Source organism: Hippoglossus stenolepis, chromosome 22 (assembly GCF_022539355.2).
Source record: "Hippoglossus stenolepis isolate QCI-W04-F060 chromosome 22, HSTE1.2, whole genome shotgun sequence".
Taxonomy (NCBI): domain Eukaryota; kingdom Metazoa; phylum Chordata; class Actinopteri; order Pleuronectiformes; family Pleuronectidae; genus Hippoglossus; species Hippoglossus stenolepis.
In genome coordinates, this window is record NC_061504.1 from 11,106,915 (window position 1) to 11,127,169 (window position 20,255).

Genomic DNA, 20,255 nt, shown 5'->3' on the forward strand with positions numbered 1-20,255 from the left:
TGGTGCATTTGGAGCTGATTTATGAACTTGTGAACTGAAACGTTTGTCAACCTAGTGGTTCTTTGCTTTACAGTTTTGTCTGAATAGAAACTATTTAAAGACAATCCTTATCATCACACATACAGTGTTATGTTATAATGTATTTCATCACTAAAATCAAGAGTTAAAACAGTCTTATTTGCATCTGCATAGACAGAAATAAGGGTTCCTGCAGGTTTAAACACATTACATTTACTGATGAATGAAAATTAAGACCTATGTTAATTACGACAGATATGAAGGGATATTGTAATCTCAGAATGTATCTGTAGTCTTTCCCACAGTCAAGCTGAGTGTACTCAGATAAATTCTGAACGAGGTGTTTGTAGACGGTTCCCTAGGGTCTTGTTTGTTGTCATTTATTCTAATATCTGTATCGCTTAACTACAACACACTATGAATGACGCCCAAACATTTCACTTTAAAAAAAAATAATAAGTTGAAAGTGTGACGGAGGTAATAGAGTATATAATTTTGTACTGTTTGAAATAATTAAACTATAATTAAAAGGTTTGTCACATTGGAAATTATTAAAATCAGCCCTGAAAAAATGTATGAAAGTGCATTGAAGACTTTTTATATGCTGAAACTTAAGTTTAAATTAAAGGTCAATATTTGTATATTTGTTTTGTAATAACAACATCTAACCAGTAGATGGAGCTATTGTATACCACAATAGTCTCAGTAACAGCCGAGAGAGAGAAGTTAGAGAGTTGTGTGTGTGTGGGTGTGTTAGTGTGTGTCTGTTAATGTTTTTGTTGTGTGTTAAAGCTAAATTATGAGCCAGGAGTGGAAACAGCCAAGGGCATTGCCTGAATATGACAGGGTTTGATTTGTTTACACTCACATCTGGCTGTACACACACACACTCATGCACGCGGGAAACCTTGAATGCACTCTTGTTTTCTCTTCCCACACACACACAGACACACACCTCTCTGAGTTGCAGCATCTCCTTGTCTTTTCGCTCCAGCAGGCCCTCCAGCTGGTGAATGGTCATCTCAGCATCGGCCAGTCGCCTCGTACGTTCGTGGTCCTCCTCTGTTGCCCGTGACGACAGGCCTTTACTCTGCAGCATTTCCAGTAACTTCTTTATTGACTCATCCCTGTTGGACAAGAATATTATGGATTTTAACATAATGGAGGCCTAAAATTGGACATCAGAACAGAGCCAAACCTCCCCCGTCTGTGTCCTCGGTCTTTACCTGGCAGTCAGTGTGTGTTTCTGTGTGTCTATCCTCAGCTCCATTTCTTCCACCGTCTTCCTCAGGAGGAAGAGCTCTTTGACCTGCCGCTCGTACTCGGCGTGGAGACGCAGGAAGTTGTCCTCTGTCATTTCCTGAGGGGAGAAGGCATGGTTTCCGAGGTGCCCAGAGTCCGAGTAGTCTGACTGGAAGAGGTGGTTGAGATCGCGCTGGATTCGAACCTCATCTTGTAAAGCCTGGATGGTGCACTGAAGATGCTGGAGGGAGAGAGAGAGAGTAGATACCCGTCAAATGTATGAAATGTAAAAGTGCATGGATGTTGTGGTGACGCTGCTGAAAGAGATGAGTAGAGTGTGAAGAAAGACAAGAACAGGTAAGATCAGGTAATGTGATGCGCGGTTAAGCTTATTATCAAGCTACTTGACTGAACTTCTAAGTCAACACTCCACCAGCCTGCAGCCTGAGATCTTCCGATAAGACCCTGTTAGATATTACTCGGTCAAGACCAAAGGTAACAGGGCCTTTGCTGTCTAGGCCCCAAGCCACTGGAATAGTTTACCTGAGGAACTCAGACTTGAAACATCGTCCGTTTCAAAATCGTCCCTTAACATGTACTTTTAGTTAATGGCTTTACTTTATGTTTCTTTATCTCATTACATTTAAATTATGTAGTATTATTTGATCTGCTGTCTTCTTGTTGTGGTTGTTGTCACTACTGCTCAAAGAAAGCTCACAAATAATGTCTGACAAATTTAATTGATTGAATTTTGATCTGAAATCTGAGCGAGTGAGTGACCTGCTGACTGAAACATCCAACAGTATGTTTATGTCATCTTGACTGAGCGAGTGTGTCACAGAAGTGTGTTGGCAGGTTTGTATCACCACCATCGAGCTGACACGAGGACAAGATGACACGAGTCACACAAAATAGGGGTTTATAATGTGTGTGTGTGTGTGTGTGTGTGTGTGTGTGTGTGTGTGTGTGTGTGTGTGTGTGTGTGTGTGTGTGTGTGTGTGTGTGTGTGTGTGTGTGTGTGTGTGTGTGTGTGTGTGTGTGTGTGTGTGTCCGCAACGTCACTATAATGCCCTGAGGCTTTTTCAGACTGCGTCACAAATAACCTGAGCAACACACAAGTCATGGTGACTTTCCAGAGATTAAAAAAAAATACAGCTGAGAGAGAAGTGCACTAATAAAAGCAGAAGTAAATAGAAGATTAAAAAAATAATAGGTTATAAAAGGCAGAGACGCCCTCGCAGCTATTGTTAATCAACATTGACAAGAGACAGGACAAGATTAAAGGAGAAAGGAAGGAGACAAATGAGCTGGGGGGCAAAGAAAAACAATTCTTAGATATTAAGGAAAAGAAGGAAGAGAAAGGGACAGAGCAGCAGATAATGATCATAAATAAAGTATGTACTTGTACAAACACACACGCAAACGGTGGTAGCTCTGGTTTGTGTTGCATGACAGCCAGGGCAGAGTCTGCTTTGTCTTTATTTCATAATAAAGACATTTATTTCATGTACATTTTATTTTATTGAATTCTTCTTCTTCGCTGTGTCACCATATGCGTCTCACACACTTGTGTGACTTGACACTGACATTTCTAGGATTTCCCTGAAGACTGAGAGACACAGACACAGAGCATCTTTTAAATATTCCCTTTGTGGTCCGTCCATCTGTCTCCATGCCAACTACAACTCCTCCCTTAGACATGCACTCGCTGACCCACCCATATGAGGGAAACATGCAAGAATGTGCACACAATCTCAAATGTTTGGACGTGCTCAAATGCTTCATACTTTATTGAAAGAAGAAGCAAAATATGTATGGGCTCTGGTATTTTGCAGCTTTTCTGTGGTTAGAAACAGCATTTTTGGATTTCTTTTTAGATGTTCAGACAAAATAAGCAACGGTGAGTGTCCTGCTTGAGAACCTGGGACCTTGTACCTACGTATTTTCTGCATAATAAACATTCTCAAGGGTCTTAGGTGTGTGACTGCCCTTTAAAATCAATTGTAAAATCTTGTAATTTCCTGCTACCTTCTTAAATTCATTTTATTTCCAAGTTTTCTCTTCTCTCTGGATTGCCTTTGTAATTGCATGTTATTCTATTCAATCTTTTAAAAGAACGTGAAGTGAGGGGAAGCAAGGACAAACGTACAAATGTCTGGATGCCTTTTCCTATATGATGGTATAATCACCACTGTTGTAAACTGGGGCACCTCTCGATTAGTGTGATACGGCCCAAACTGTATTAACTGTGGGATGATTTTGATTAATTCATTTTAAAATAAATGTAAATTTCTTTTTTAATGTAATTTTTCTGTTTGGCTTCACTTCTTTATTTAGATCTAGAGGATCTGGGAGTGTGGGGTGGGAAGGGAGGGGGATTTAATATATCTATTAATCAATTAATAGCAAGAAAAAACGAGTTATAGCCATAGATATGAATATGAAAACAGAAAGACGCAGCTGTATGCGGAGTAAAAAAATGAGTCGGGGAGAGAAACACACATGAACACACACATCTGTACTCATTACAGTAATATATAAATTTCATGCACTATTTAGGCATTAAATAAATGCACGTGCATGTCTGCATAGATCATTATGTGCTGTAATCAGTCAGGCAAACACATAATCTCACTATAACATCAAGCAACTAAAAGTATGTCAGAGCGTGCACACACACACACAGACACACACAAGCCTCAATAGTTGTGCACACTCTAATGCATATCATTGTAATTCTGCATTAATTCAAGCAAACAGGAACAAAACCCACACACACACAACTTGAAAGGTTAAATATAAAGAATTCAGAAACTCACACACACACACACACACACACACACACACACACACACACACACACACACACACACACACACACACACACACACACACACACACACACACACACACACACACACACACACACACACACAGCTGGAATGCGGAGCTGAGAAATGCCAGACCAGATGATAAAGAAGGTCTGAAATATAGAAGGAAGCGGGCAGAAAGAAACACAAACAGAGAGGGAGATAACGAGGATGGAGTGAGAAAAGAGAGAAAACAGAGCGTTAATTGCGTCCGGGAGAAATAGAGGAAGGGATGAAAAGAGGGAGACAGAGACAGAAAGAGAGCCAGAACACGAGGTGTGTTTTTCATCTCAGTTTCTGCTGAGTCGTCTCTGGTTCTTTCACCTCTGATCCTGTCAAACGCTTCCTGATTCCTCAGAAATTCCATTGAGGGGCTCAGTCACAAATATGCACAAATATGCACACTGCACACACTCAGATGTTGATATTACACTGTGAGTTCGACTAGAAACACAAACACATGTTCTCCATGTGAGGAATAAGCACATTTTTCACTCCAGTTTGATTTCTGACTGATCCTCGAGGCATCTTCACTTCTGCTTTCAGTTTATTTTCCCGTTCAACTGATAAAAACGGCGAGAAAAAGATAAATACATTTAAACTGTGTGTAAATGGGACAAACACACAAACAAGAAGAGGATTCAAGAGGACAGATGTTTCCTTCAAGGGAAGGACAGATAAATCCATCAAGCTGGTAGAAAGTAAACAAGTGCAAGATGGGAAATGATCTCCATCCCAGTGATGATTAACAAATCAAAAGTTGTGAATTTGACTGAGTGCTCCACATATTTTCTACCACAGCAGAGCAGGTTGAGGTCCCCTAAAAATCAATCAAGCCGTCCCCCAAGTAGTCCCCATCAATACAACTGATGTCTTTCCATCAAGATCCATGAATTATTCCCTGGGAAATTGGTGAAAAGATCAAAAAATGCCTTGGACTCTGCCCTTACTTCTGGGTACAACCCTACATTGTATGGGTTCTTTCTTGCTCCGTGTCCCACCCTTCCACCAAGGTGTGTGGAAATCTATTTATGCATAAACCTGCTGACAAACAAACCAACCAACCAACCAACAAGCAGGGGCAAAATCAGAACCTTGACGTTATTCCAATATCCTTCACAACAACTTATAAAAGCCTTTAAAAAAGATGACGTTGTTGTTTAAGTGCACTTGCAGGAAGAGACTTCAAGTCACCTTGATGCCTCTCATATAAACAAAAGATGAACTACGTTTCACAGACAAACTTTCTGTCCGCAGCCACTTGTCAGTCATGAAATAAATCAATGCAAACAGAGGATGTGAGACTGAGGTTGAGGAGAAATTCAACCTTCATGTGAATCTATTTGTATTTTTGTTGGGCTCTGGTCTCGTCAAATGAGACACACTAGTATATCAGCTGTACCACATTCAGCTTTTCCACTCATTGAACTTGCTTCATTACCACATAATCGGTGGAAGAACCTGACATACGTGGAAAAATATCCAGACAAAAATCTCTAAATGTCTCACTATCAAGCCACAACCACACAGGCGCTGTACTCTGTGTCTCTTTGTGAGGCCTCGTCATATAGCTTGTGTCTGTAGGCTGAGCAGGAGATTAAAGCCTGATACAGGATTTAACAGGAAAGAAGCCTAATCAGTCATTTTCTTTTTTTCAAAACTTACTCGAAACCCGCTGGTTCGAAACCGCAGCTTTAAGCAAAGACAAGATTTAAATTTGATGTATTTCATTGGGTCAATCCAGGTTTTCAGGATGACCTCACTCAGTTTTTTACACCATGAGACACTCATTCACTTCTCTAGTAGGGTTCAAATGAGCTCCTGTCAAACTTAATGGTTTTATTACAGTGACATGACAGCTGCCTAAAATCATGAATTAATCACAAAATGTGTCTTGTAATGAGAAACACATTAAACTAATGATCACTTGTGGAACAAAATTATTATCCTGCATAATCTATTTTCAGAAGAGGGTAGGAAGAGGAAGAGGAAGAGGAAAGGAAGAAGTGGAAGAGACGAGACGAGGAGCGTGAATACGGCGACAAATATTCCATCCGCTCGTCACCCGCCCTCCCCCCGAGGTCACCGCTCATCTGTCTTTCAATATTAACCATCTCTCCGTTATTACTCCTCCGTCTCATCCCTCGCTTATTCTGTGCTCGCCGGGTGAGTCACGCTTCCCCCCCCTTCGCAAACAGACACACACTGTGACATAAGCACATGTACACACAATTGGATGTACAAACACACACACACACACATGAACACACAAAACGCAAAGTTATGCACGTATGCAACAGACAAAATGAAGGTTGTTGCAATGTTTAGTGTGTGTGTGTGTGTGTGTGTGTGTGTGTGTGTGTGTGTGTGTGTGTGTGTGTGTGTGTGTGTGTGTGTGTGTGTGTGTGTGTGTGTGTGTGTGTGTGTGTGTGTGTGTGTGTGTGTGAAATGACCGTAAGCAGTTTGAAAGCATCGCCCACTCAGGCATCAGACAACACGCAGATTAACACACACACACACACACACACTCTCTATCTTTTCTCTGAGGATATAGGTGGAGGATGAAGAACATAATGAAGAGGAGGATACAATTTGAACAGGAAAAAAAAAAAGGAGAACAAGCTCCGGGAAGAAAATAGCATCAGATTGAATGAAAACAAAAGCGGAAGTCCAGAATAAGTGCGGATGAAAGAGGGAAATAGGCAAGAGATTAAACGAGGTAAGGAAAAAATGAATAAACTGCCGAGAGGAGGCCAAGAGAGAAAGGGAGGAAAGGCGAGAGTAAAGTGTTGACCCTAATCAGTCACTTTGAGATGCAACATCAGGGTCAGTGGTGGGTTTAAAGAGCGAGAGGAGAGAAGAGGAGGAATTAAATCATTGGCTGTCACATCTATTTAGACGGACAGACAGATACGCAGACTGACAGACGTTAGAGGAAGGAAAAAAAGGAAAAGCATAGACGGAAAAGGGGAGTGACTGTACTGTAATTCTGTTCATTCCTCACCAACTCTTCCCAAACCCACTCCTTATAAGGAAAGACATGGCTGCCACAGAACCACAGGCTCTCTCTCTCTCACACTCTCTCATTCACACACACACATTGAGAGAGAGAAAGTGGAGAAAGTGAGACAGCGACAGCAGAAACTCACAAAATCACAGCCTTGTAGGCAAAGAGGGAAAACTGACTCTTTCATTTTCAAATCCTTCTTTTCTCGCCACGTTTCTTTCCACTGTAAAACGAACACTGCGCCTTTGTGAAAGAAAAACAGAGGGAACGTTTCTTTCCCTCCGCGCGATGGACTTACACTTTTATATGAATCTCATTCTGTTCCTCACCCGCCGCTCACCCTCACCTTCCTCCTTTTCCTCTGTCCATCTGTCCTGTTTCTCCCCCACTATCATTCCCTTTATTTACCTTATTCCCTCGTTCCCATCCCATCCCTCTCTCTCTCCTCCTCCTTCTCACCTATCACTCCATCCTGGCTAAATAAACACAAAGGTTTGTGGACCATCTGTTACTGATGAGCATTCATGTGTGAAAAACACACACACAAAAAGAAGACCTAATACATTAACACACACACACACACACACACACACAGGAGACTCATACACCCATACACATGCAGGCACACACACGCAATGCAGGGATAACAGTCGCGATAAATTAACTCTAACATGGAGGAAGAGAGATTGTCTCACACATGCATATGATATGGATGCACACATGTATAGTATACTAACACACACACACACACACACACACACACACACACACACACACACACACACACACACACACACACACACACACACACACACACACACACACACACACACACACACACACACACACACACACACACACACAGAGGAATAATGACTCATAGGTCGAGGAGTTGTGGATGGAAAGAGGAGCAGGCTGCAGGAAACAGAAGGAGGGAGATAAGGTAGAATGACACAGGGAGATGATTGTGTTTGTGCTTTAAAGAAAGTCATATCAAAGACGGACTGAGGGGAAAAAAAAAACTTTAAAGAAAACTTTATTGTCTTTTCCAGGATCACCCTGCATCACATTCAAACCAGAGACGATGTAAAGATGGACGACATGACAGCTTCCCAGAAAATGAAGCTAAATCAACTAGAGTGAAAGTACATGGTCAATTAATGCTTCTCAATCCTCAATTCAATTAGTTGTTATCACACTGATGTATATTCAAGTGCTCATGTATTCAGATAACTTGTATTTAGTTATTTGATGCAATAAAAAATGGGGTGAGACGTCATGATTGACAGCTGAGACTGACTCACGAATGGTTGACCACATGCATCGGCAGGACCACGATGCTGCAGCTCCACACCACGACCACTACTGTGCAGACTCTGGATCCAGATGACGTCAAAGGCGCTGTGGCAAAGACTGTGGCGCCCGTATCCTGGATATTTTAGCTTCATTGTTGTACAATGACAGGATGTGGAGACTTGTTGTCCATCTTTATTTACAGTCCATGATTCAGAGGGTCAAACACATTCACACTCAGGTCGTCTCAGTCGAGCCTCAACCCCCTCCACTGATTTACTGTCAAACAGCTTGCATGTACAGAAAAACTTTTTTATTAAATTCTCTTTGTAATATGTAATAAAAAAATTAAGTTAATTGCGTGAACTGTGAACATGACAGCCCCATGATACTACAGGTTTTACACAAACTCCTGGTTTTGACTTAAGTAACCAGGTATTAACCAAAAGGAAACTACAAAAATAACACTGATTCATTAACATCTTCACAGATCCTATAAGCAGGGATATTTGGCCACTTGTCCACCGTTACTGTCATTTCAAGCTCCAGACATAAAACTGAAAAAAGTCACTTGTTCAGACTCACTACAGAACCCATTTGTTCTGGAGCAGGACAGCTGACCGGTTTAATCAAAGAACACAAGAGACAACAGATCGAAGAGTTGTGGATCTGGGGCCGAGGAGCATGACTCCTGAGGAATGCACGTGTTTGCAGAATCCCAGAGTGAGTGTGTGTGTGTGTTCAGCATTTTCTCTTTCACTCTCTTGCCATAAATCCTTCCTCCCCCCTTTCTCTCCCTCAACTGTAACTCCCATCCTACAGATTTACATCCAGCGTTGACTTTTTCAACGAGAAAAATCCCCTCGTCATCTCCTGTGATTCAAACCTAATTCAATTCAGATGAACTGTTAAATATCTCTGAATTTAAATCCTGTTTCAAATTCTGTGCTATGTCACCACCTGTTAATGCAAATATGCATTGTTAATAAATGGTTAGCGGTAACAGGACAATATGTAATCAGAACAGCAACGCTACTCTACTTACTCTGTCTTTCATTCATCCTTCAATTTCCCCTCCTTTCTTTTCCCCCAACTCTTCAATCCATCAATTCTATCTTTCATCCACACTCTTCTCTCCTCTTCTTCACGCATCTCTCTCCATCAATCCGTCTTTCCATTTCTCTAACATTTCATCCATTTTTTTTTTTCTGCTCGATTTGTCTGTGCCATCCATTCATCTCTCCTCCTTTCCTCCCCCTTCCTGGCTCCCATCCCCAGCTTTGATCTATCCTTCACTCTACCGATTTACTTTCTCTCTACGTTTTACACATCTTTACATCTCGGTCCATCTTCTCACACACACACACACACACACACACACACACACACACACACACACACACACACACACACACACACACACACACACACACACACACACACACACACACACACACACACACACACACACACACACACACTTTTCCCCTCGCTCTCCTCCTCTTCCAGGTTCTTTACCGGTATAAGGATACCCAGACAAAGCATTTTTGCAGCCAGCTGGCACAGAAACTCTTGCTGGCAACAGTTTTTTCTATACCGTAAATGGAAATCTCACACAGGAAACAACTGGCCGTGTCCACTTCTATTGGATTCAAACTAACCTGAGAACAAGCTCAATGCCTGCTTGGAGTAATTTATTAGAAACGCAGGATACTCAACTTAAAATCTGGAGTAATAACGTTAAGTGCTGGGCGGTGATTAGAAGGCTTTACTCAGTCAGCAAAGAAGCTGGTCTAAATGTGGTTTGCAGTATATCTATACAGTAAAATAAGTATTATGCGCCTTTAAGTAATTCTTTATTTAGTGCACAAGTGAATAAATGCCTTTAAGTATTTTCACATGCTTTAAGCATTTTAACTGCAGAGGCGGAACAGATCAGGGTTCTGGTAGCACCATGCATTTACACATTAACCTGAAGGCCATGTTCAAAGAGTGGAAAATACACTCAAGTGCCAGTCTGTGAAATTATCCCGCTCCCTCGCGCTCTACAAGTTTGTCGCTTTGAGCAAAAAGAGTAAAACGCAGTGAAAAAAATGCAGACGGGGAGAAGAGGAAGAAAGGAGAAGAGAGAGAAAGATGGTCTCTCCGAATCTGCCTCATCTCTCCATCTCCCTCATCACACTCTTGACCTGAAGGTAAAGTGCTGCCAAGGTGTAACGGGCACTGTACTCATCTGCCTGTTTGGATTAACCTCCTCACACACACACACACACAGCTAGATCTTTTTTGGGGACTTTTTTTCTTTCATTGTTTGGAATAATCAATCATAATGGATCATGTTTAGTAATTGCGGTTTGCTGCATATTCATAACATGAATAAAATCTGTGGGCATGATTTGCGTCTCACTCGTGTAGATTTCCATCATCAATGCTGGTGAAGCCAACAACTCCCATGATCCCGCACTGCTTCAAGACATCATCAAACTATGTCTTTTATGATCGTTTTGATTAAGTGACCTCTAATGGTTGAAGATGCATATTCTACGTTTGAAACTTTCTAACGACCAGTAAACGATCAGAAACAGTCTGATTTAAATTAATGTTTTATAATAGGGGAAAACATTTTCCTTAATTCCTCAAGCGGACGCAAACACTCGCACAAACACTCTAACCCTAACCCTTTATTCTAAACCAGCACCTTGAGTATTCAGTTAAATAATTGAAGAGAATGAAAACAGCAGTGCAGCAGTAAAAGAACAACAGCCGCTAGCCTCTAACACACACACACAGACACACACACGTCTTCTGACATCATACCACTTCCGTGTACTTTCCATTTCCATACAACGCACAAACTGTTGCATGCAAACAAAAACATACAGACTTGATAAAAATAGAGACGGTGGATGCAGAACAGAGCAGACCAATACATCACATGCACAAGAACATGCGTGCATTACTTTCTCCATGTGCACATTGTGTACATACAGTAACAAACACGCAAGTAAAATCTACACAATTATAACCAGGCAATTTGTGCCTCCACACAGACAGACACGCACACGTTTCCGTGTACAAAAAGCCCAATTGTCCTGACACACACGTGAGCCTGCCAACTCACGGAAGGACAAATATTCCCCCCCGCTGCTCTCCCACTCTCTCTCTCCCACTCTCTCTCTCTCTCTCTCTCATCAAGGAAACAAACAAACCGGGCTGGCAGCGCCTACTTCTTAAAAAATGAATACATCCAAATCAACACATACAAACACCCTACACAAGTGAAACACACGCACACAAACACACGCATTAACACGCATGCTGTGGTATGACGTCACATGGCTGGCCTGGAGTACAGTAGAGAATTGATAGCATCTAGCAGCCCCAGATACAGACAGACACAGTAGTTATTGTGCATCGCTCTGATTCATTGCTGGGACATAGACCAGAGAGTAACAGATATGAATTCTGCTCAAAAACATTGATATTCTCAAAACCTTTTCATTTAGCCTATGTTGCTTAATATGCATGAAATATGAAATCTTATTAGGGATCATTTCATGTATATTTCAGACAGAAAACAGCAGCAGCATCACGTCATTTCTGCAACAAACTCCTCTCAGTTGCATGGATTTTTCTTCAGAAATGAAAAGGTGATGCTCTTATAATCATGAATGCTAACTGCTGCTTGTCATCTGCTTGATCTTGTATATCTATCTAAATGAAAACTGATTGGAGAGCAGAGGGAAAAAAGAGGTAGAAAAAGACAAAGGTTTTTATGTACAAGAAAGAAACTTTGAATTGAAAGAAAAACCAAAGACAGAGAAGCTTTCCTCGAGCATTCTACACATTCCTCCATCTTCTCCTTTTTTTTCTCCACGATTCGCTTTCTTTCTGGGTGAAACGTCGAACGTACCTGCTGTGATCAAAGAGGTGGAACAAATTGGGTGAACACTCTCATTTACAGAGAGCAGAGCAAAGGCAGCGCAGAGAGAGGGACAATGAGACAGACGACGCTGACCACAGGGTGAGGCCGCACAGAGTGGGCATCTGTATGCAGACTAGTGCATTTGTTGGATCGGGTTGTGTTTGTGTCGCTTCTATTGAATCGTGTTCTGGGGCAAAGCGGCTCCACAGGCCCAGATGGAGAGTGAGGAGAGAGGGGGGGAGAGGGAGTCGGACAGTTGGGAGCGAATTGGTGAGACAGAGAGAAAGAGAGAGAGGCAGGAGAGAGATGGAGAGTGTCATGACAATGTTGAGAAAACTTGTGAAGAGAGAATTACTGGATGTGGGTGGTGACACGAGAGAGAGCAGCTGGCTGTAAATACTGCGAGAATAATAATCTGTATCTCAGGGGGGATGCGACAAAATAGAGCCTGACATATAGTCTGACTTTGAATATGCAGATATGCAAAAACCTGTGTCTTACTGAGAGTTGACCTTTTTCTCTTTTTTCTCTCTTTGGCACCTTAAGGTATGAAGCATCACATACCTGTCAGGAGCATGAACGCAAACTGAATGTTTCTTGCTATAATGTCACAAAAAAATATTTTATTTCGGTCTGTCAGCCCGTTTTCCATCCATCCATCCACTATCTATACCGCTTATCCTTTGTCATGGGGGGGGGGGGTCTTCTGTGTGAAGAAGTCATCCCACCCACCCTGACACCCCAGAAGTAATCAATATATTCATATCAACCAACCTACTGTGAAAGGCGTAGCTCATAAAATCCAGGGATGACATCTCACCCTCGCAGTTGCCCTCAGCTCTATGGAGCCTTTTAGAGATTTAACACTTAACAGCCCACAATTTGACTGTTTAGGTTCACTACTTTTCCTGCAGCAGTTTTCGATGAAAAGGCTCTGATAAACCAAGTGTATGCTCCCCTGCCCAGGACCAAACCATGGACAGATAAAGTTACAGTGGGTAAACATACTGGAGCATTGAGCTTCTAAAGGGCTGGAGAGTTTCGCCAGGAGTGGATGAAGATAGAAGTTAAGCAAACAAGGCCAAAAGGAGAGTAAATATTGTATAACGCTTGTGACGTGGTCTGAAACGGGACTCCTGACTACTGCGTATGTTGTTGCAATGTTAATGTGTCCGCTGAAAGTGAAACAAGGCAACTACACATGTCATTTTACACAGTTATAATACCAAGAAGACAACAACAGCAAAACTATTAAAGCAAAACCAAGTAAGAAATATCCAGAGAAGTATCGATCCAAGTAGAGGATAGAGAAAATAATTTGTCTGAATAAAATATAAAATGCTTTTTTGTTGTGTAACACCTGTGCCACGGCCTCCCACAGAAATCAAATAAACAACAGACAACACTCAAATTTGTCATGTTGTCGGATATAATTACTCCATCATCTATTGCATCTCGTTTATAAAAACAAGTGTCCGACAAGTACAAGCATGAGATCAGGAATGCTTTACTGGCTCCGAATCTATTGTGACACATTGTGTTGATATGAGAGGAAGGGAGTGGGAAAGGAAGGAAAGAAAAACAGAAGGGGGCGAAAGAGAGGTGAAGTTGGTGGGTAAGGCATGAAGGAGGAGGCGAGGAAGTGAGGAAGTGTGGAGGAAGGTAGGAAGGACAAGGAAGAAAGAAGTGTGGAGATTATACGTGCATTCCTGAACAGGGTGTGTGTGTGTGTGTGTGTCCTAAAATTACTGGGAGTGTTATTCAATTTCTAAAACTAAGAGGATGGAGAGAACGAGGGAGAGAGAGGAGGGAAGGTAGGAGGTAAGGAGGAGAGAGAAAGCCAGCGCTGACTCACCGGGTGGTGACAGAAATAGAAGAAGAGAAGCAGAACAAGAGTAAGAACTGAGAGAGAGAGAGAGAGAGAGAGAGAGAGAGAGAGAGAGAGAGAGAGAGAGAGAGAGAGAGAGAAGGAAAGAAAGCAAGGGGACAGAGATGAACAGAGAAAGAGGACGAGCGAAGAGAGGGAAAGTGACAGGATAATGAGAGCAGGAAATGAAAAGGATGGCTCGGGTTAAAAGGGTGTGATTTGTCTGGCGGAAAGAAAGGGGATGAAAGTAAAAGCAATGAACAAAGAGAGGGAGCACATATTTCCTGACATTAAAATAAAAGAATATAATCTCTTACATGTCTTAACGTGTGTTTTCACTCACTACAACAAACACACACACACACCCAGGGAGGAGTGTGTGTGTGACAGCAAGTGAGGATTGTTGTAGGAATAGCAGCAGGTTAACTACATGGTAGATTAATAAATTGATCATGTGTTCTTTCATTCTCTCTCTCTCTCAGACACACCACACACATTTTGACTAAAACATTTACACACAGCCACGCAGAACCTGCATGAGTGTTCTCAAACATGCCAAAATCTGCATCCAAAGAACATGTCAAAGCAAATTTGCAGAGAACCCACATTAAATTTGTCCTGCAGGCAACATCCAACCTTAAATACACTCACACTAGCAGGTCTAAGAGCACGCGATAATGACCAAAAAGTAAAAATGACATTAGCTTCTTCAAAATAAAGGCAGCAAGTGCGTGAGGCCTCTCCGCGCTGGTCCATGACAGCATGTGAAATCCGACACTGCAAGTGACAGCGAGCGAGTATGTGTGCATCTCTTGCGTAATATCCCAGCCTCCTGCCAGACTAGCTGCGTCTCCACCTCATCCAGATGGCTCCTGAACCAGAAGACAGCTGGGAGTCCCCAACCAGGCAGCCCGCTTCATCTGTTTATCCGTCTTCGAGGCCGCCTTGAAGCAGCGAGACAAATCCACCAGAACAGTCCATAAAATGATCTAGATACACCGTCCCCTGTGTGCCGTCCAATAAAATCAGACAAAACTGAGTAGGACAACTAGGGGAGGATAAACCTCATCTTTTTGGTTTGGTAGAAAAAATGTAAACTGCTGAACCGACTTCTATGAAACTTTGTGGATGGGTGGGGCATAAGGAAGAAGCCTCTATATTTTGGAGTGGATCCAGAGAAACAAACTTTTTTCTAAAACTTCTGCTTTCCTCAAATTCAAATTCAAAATGCAATATAACCGTTAAGAGGATATAACCGTTGACATCCTTCTCCATTTTCTTTGACTCTGAGCAACCAGCAAAGGCACTCCAGAGATATATACAGTATAAATAATTCAGTGTCCCATAGAAACGTAGGTCCAGACACGCACGCACACACACGGATGTCTTTTTCCTACCTGTGTCTCCTCCTGTACGACTCTGTACTGCTCCTTCCAGACAGACATCTTTGTGGCTTCATCCTTCCTGAGCGCCCGCTCTTTCTTCAGCTCTGGACTCCAAAACGTCTTGATGGAGTTCATAGAGGAGCTCAGCTTGGACTCTTTAGCCTCCAGCTACAAGAAATCAACATCCAACACAGTGTTAATAAGTGTTAGGTTATATCCTCTGGGATGCTTCATCTATCTTCAGTCAACGGCCCTAAATATCCCTTATTAAGTTTGCAGATGATGTTATATTTTATTTCCCTCAACTTATCAGATTCACTTGCTTTTATTTGTCCTTGTTGCTGTTGTATTAATCTTCAATTCAGGACTGCAGAATTCCAAGAAGATTTATAAACAATATTTGTCACAGAACTGCAAATATAAAGTATCATGCTCGTTCAAGCATCCTTACTTCTCTGCGTAGCAGCTCGTTCTCTCTCAGCACTTCTCTTAGCTGTGTTTGAAGGTCCGACATGGCTCCGTCTCTCACCTGTTAAAACAAACAGAACAAATTTTGAATAATTAACCCAACAATCGTCATATGGAGATAAAAGAACTAAATAACTGAAACGTTATGCAAGTATGTGAAATTAAATATGGAAAATAAGACCTATGTACTGTATGTGAAGCACTTTTAGATTATTACTGAGATTAAAATAGATATACATGCAAATACTTTGCTCAGACAGGATTTGCAGCAAACCATTTTTTCAAGACAGACATTTATAGACCGAGTTCCTTCATGGATTACATAACTAACTTCAATATTAATGAGAATACGCTTCCCATATAAAAGTTTAATTCATCTTGGCATAAGGAGAGCAGTGTTTTAATGAATTAAAAATACTTTAGATGCATTCTTAAACAACAACAAGAGCCCACACCAAAATGTATCTGCATTCGTAAATCAGCAACATTACAGATATGAAAGTCAAGCTTTAGAGAAACAGCATCCTCACAATCACCAAGTTACAGAGTGTATGAGGCTTGTTAAGGAAATAAGGGTTGAGGAGAGATGAAGGAATGTTTTGCTTTAGAAATAATTAGAAACGATTAGAGGGGGAGGTATGGGAGAGAAATGAGAGAAACTTCTTAGAGAGACGAGCTTTCAGGTTATGACTAATGGTGCACAGGCAGTGGGAGGGCTGACCTTATCTATTTTAGCACACAGGATTTATGTATATTTAATTAAAGGGTGACTTTAAAGGAAACAATTCACTCTTAAACACCTAGATGATCAATAATCTCTACATAGAACAGATGGTTCACATTGATGCCATTTTCTTTTACTAGAAGCAACTGATTTGATCTTTTATTGTTTTAATTTTCAAACATTACAAGATAACAATATGATTTCCTAATGATTCATGTTTTATAGTTTCGGAAAATAAACTGAACAAAAAATTACGTTTTACTTGAGCATTTTTGAGGAAATATGCTGATTCACCTTCTTTCAAAGAGGTAGCTTAGCAGACTGATATCACTCTCCTGACTGCAGTGTTTCCCATTAATTATCTAGAAGGTGGCGGCCCGCCATATTCTTATTTGTCCCACCAGTTTCATAATGAACCAACATTTTTTTACCCTTCTCATACGAACATAACAGATCTCTAAGTTGGTGTGTGCAGTGTTATTTGCAGTCGCGATTTGCCGCATGCTCTCCTTTGATGTTGTGCTACCGCATGCTTGTGCTATGGTCCACAACGTTTTTACCGTCCATGCACACCTCAGAGTTTCAGCTGCAGTTGTGGCATGCGATCCAGATCATTTTTCACACCAAAACTTATCTTTCACTTTTTAGTCTATTAACCTGTCACTCAGAATCTGTTGCGAGTGAGAGTGACCTATGTGTGCGTGTGCATGTGCCCCCCTGCTACCGCCTTAGATAGAATTAAATCGAAGTTCCTCAGCTTAGTATAAAGCCTGGAGACAGCTGGGTGCGGGGGTTGTATGCTCGACTATTTCTTTGTAAGAAGCAGTGACTTGTTTTTTGTGCAGATTAAACCAATAAGGTAGAACATGTTAATTAGTTCAGTTTAAAAATGACTGACTTCAGCGTTTCAGCAACAGCAGAAGAACACACATCTGTGCCTCACCTGTCTCATGGAGTGGGGAACAGTAGCTGCCTGTGGAGGCTGGTTTGGCATCTCTCCTCCAAACGCTATAGCATCAGAAGGCATGAGCGCTCCACAACCTACACCTCCAATGTTTATATTAGGACTGCTGCCCATAATTGCCGCCCTCACTCCATAAGGTAGCCTGGCACCAGCCCTCCCCAAGGTCATGGTGCTTTTGGGCAGTGAGGGATTCAGCCCACTGCCCAGACTCCCAATCCCGATCGGGTCATCAACTGTGTCCGCGAAGTACATAGGACCTCCTGTGGCGTAGGCGGCGTTAAGAGACTGAATATTCTCCATGGACAGGGTTTTACCAGAGCCAGTTAGTCCGCCGGTGGAGCTGGTGCTGCTGTTTCTCCTGTGTCCGAGGCGTGGGGAGCGAGGGAGGCGTGGGGAGCGACCGGGACTCCCAGAAACCGACCCGTTTCCATTGGATCCCACAACATCCAGCTTTGAGATGGAACGTGAGCTCCCGTACATGGTGACACAATGTGGGGTGTATACTTAGGAGATGTACGTGTATCTGGAGCAAACGATCAAGTGAGACTATACTACAATAGTCCAGAAAGGTGGTGTCCTGAGAAAATAGTTAGGAGCCTGTGCATTTACAACATAGTCATAAATGTTCTGAGAGCTGGAAACACAAAACTCCCGTCTTCTACTGAAGTGCTTCTTCACTGGGAATGTCCTGATGCAGTGTTGACATATCTGTGATCAAGGCCTCTCCAACACGCTCAATGAAATCCATGGGCTTTGTGAGAAAACAGTAATAAATAGGGCATCTGCTTAGATGAAGGAAGCCAATTAATCCTCAAGGCCTGGTGTGGCGGGATCACCTAGAAAGAAAAGGAGAAAGACATTTATTGATGAGGAAAACAGAATTCAAAAGACTTCCTTTTGTTTTGACAGTTTGCATATGAAAAAACTTGGACAAAGTATTAATAATCTAAATATCTGTTGCCTTCAAACTGTGTGTACCGCACACAAGCCTCAGATAAAAGCAGCCACAAGTAAAACGGCCTCAATCCTCATCATAGCAGCAGGTCATAGAAACAGCTGACTGGACAAAATATTTCGATCATATGTCCCATAGTACTGATGCATGCACTAAAGTGTCATATAATCTGGCATCTACAATTTCTGGGTGCAAGCAGAAGAAGATGAAAACACAGTAACTATATAAAGCTGACATTTTCAGTTCATCGACCACAGTAACAGAAATGCGGCTCCCTCTACAAACTCTGCCACAGGCACAAGCGTCATGAGCCGATGTGTCAGTTCATATGATCACACAGGCGGCTTTGTCTCCCCACCACCCGCTACTCCTTCTTGAGATCACACTCTGTCCTGACACCTCTGGCACCAGAATCAAAGTCACCGTCCGGCGGCTGAGACGAACCAGATGAGAGCAGATGACATTTAATCGGGTGACTTAATGTTCATGCAGGTCAGTTTAACAGCTGGATGAATCTCATGTATTATAGATAGAATACGATGTGTTGAAGCGTTGTTATTGATCCATTTATATACTGGAATAATAACATTGGTATGGAATAAAGGAAGAAATTGATTTGTTTTTTTCTATTCCTGTTTATCATATAAGTCACACTGGATTGAGGGATCAGCTACACTAGATGCCAAACATGTAAACTGTAATCCTACAATTAAAATAAAGCAGAAACACCATGAAATTATGTGTGTGTGTGTGTGTGTGTGTGTGTGTGTGTTCGATGAAATTAAATACGGTAAACATTAAAACTGATTAAGTCAATCAGGTCAAAGGAGCTGTGTAATTAATAGAGTTGTGAATTTTTGTGTTTTTGTCATTTCTGTCACACCATTATAATCTATGAGCTCTTGTTTGCACATGTTGCTGATAAATGTCTCAGAAGATGCTGCCTTTTCAAGCTCTCTGCTGTTAATGCTCTAATCTCTGAGGTTCCCTGAACTACCCACCGTGGACACCATGTTCTGAACTTCAATATGTTTGTATGAACAATTCGGGTTTTTAAAGTTTCAGACTTTTAAAAAAACTTCAATGTGAATACTTGCTAATGTAAAATTTTGAAATTCAAGGTCAATATATTTTAAATCACATTTTAGAGCAGTGGTGGTTCACTGTTGAGCAGTACTAAGAAGGTTCCTGGTTCGAATCCCAGCCATAAACGTTTCTCACTTACACTTTATGCTCTGAAAACAATAACAGCTTTTGTTCAGGTTACAAATACTGAAATTAAAATTGCACATTTGCTTGGGCCAGGGTCTTTGTGCATGGAAGTTTGCATGTTCTCCCCGTGTTTGAAGGCAGGCCGTCGGTTTGCTCCTTTTTAATCTACCTGCACTGACTTCTGGTCCCTTTAACAGCCCAGGGTGTGTCTTTCCAGCTGAGGCTCAGATCTTTTGGCCAGGGAGATCTCACTGACAGCCAGTCAGTTACACCGACCCGTACACACACTGAAAACACGTACGGGGACCATCTGCTCCGTCTCCCC

At 41.8% G+C, this 20,255-nt stretch overlaps 1 protein-coding gene across 16 annotated transcripts in view; it reads right to left on the bottom strand.

The window, feature by feature from the left end:
- Positions 1–20,255, bottom strand: part of LOC118101418 (ELKS/Rab6-interacting/CAST family member 1) — a 130,564-nt gene that overhangs the window by 102,555 nt on the left and 7,754 nt on the right. For all 16 annotated transcript variants that reach the window (XR_004694533.2, XR_004694534.2, XR_004694535.2 and 13 more), the window contains exons 2-6: positions 17,743–18,599; positions 16,059–16,136; positions 15,620–15,775; positions 1,245–1,501; positions 974–1,145 (exon numbers count right to left, since the gene is read on the bottom strand). Coding sequence is in view for 11 of the 16 variants with exons in the window: in XM_047338641.1 (XP_047194597.1) it covers positions 974–1,145; positions 1,245–1,501; positions 15,620–15,775; positions 16,059–16,136; positions 17,743–18,243 (1,164 nt within the window). In the remaining 5 variants the exon portion in view is untranslated. The remainder of the gene's footprint in view (positions 1–973; positions 1,146–1,244; positions 1,502–15,619; positions 15,776–16,058; positions 16,137–17,742; positions 18,600–20,255) is intronic.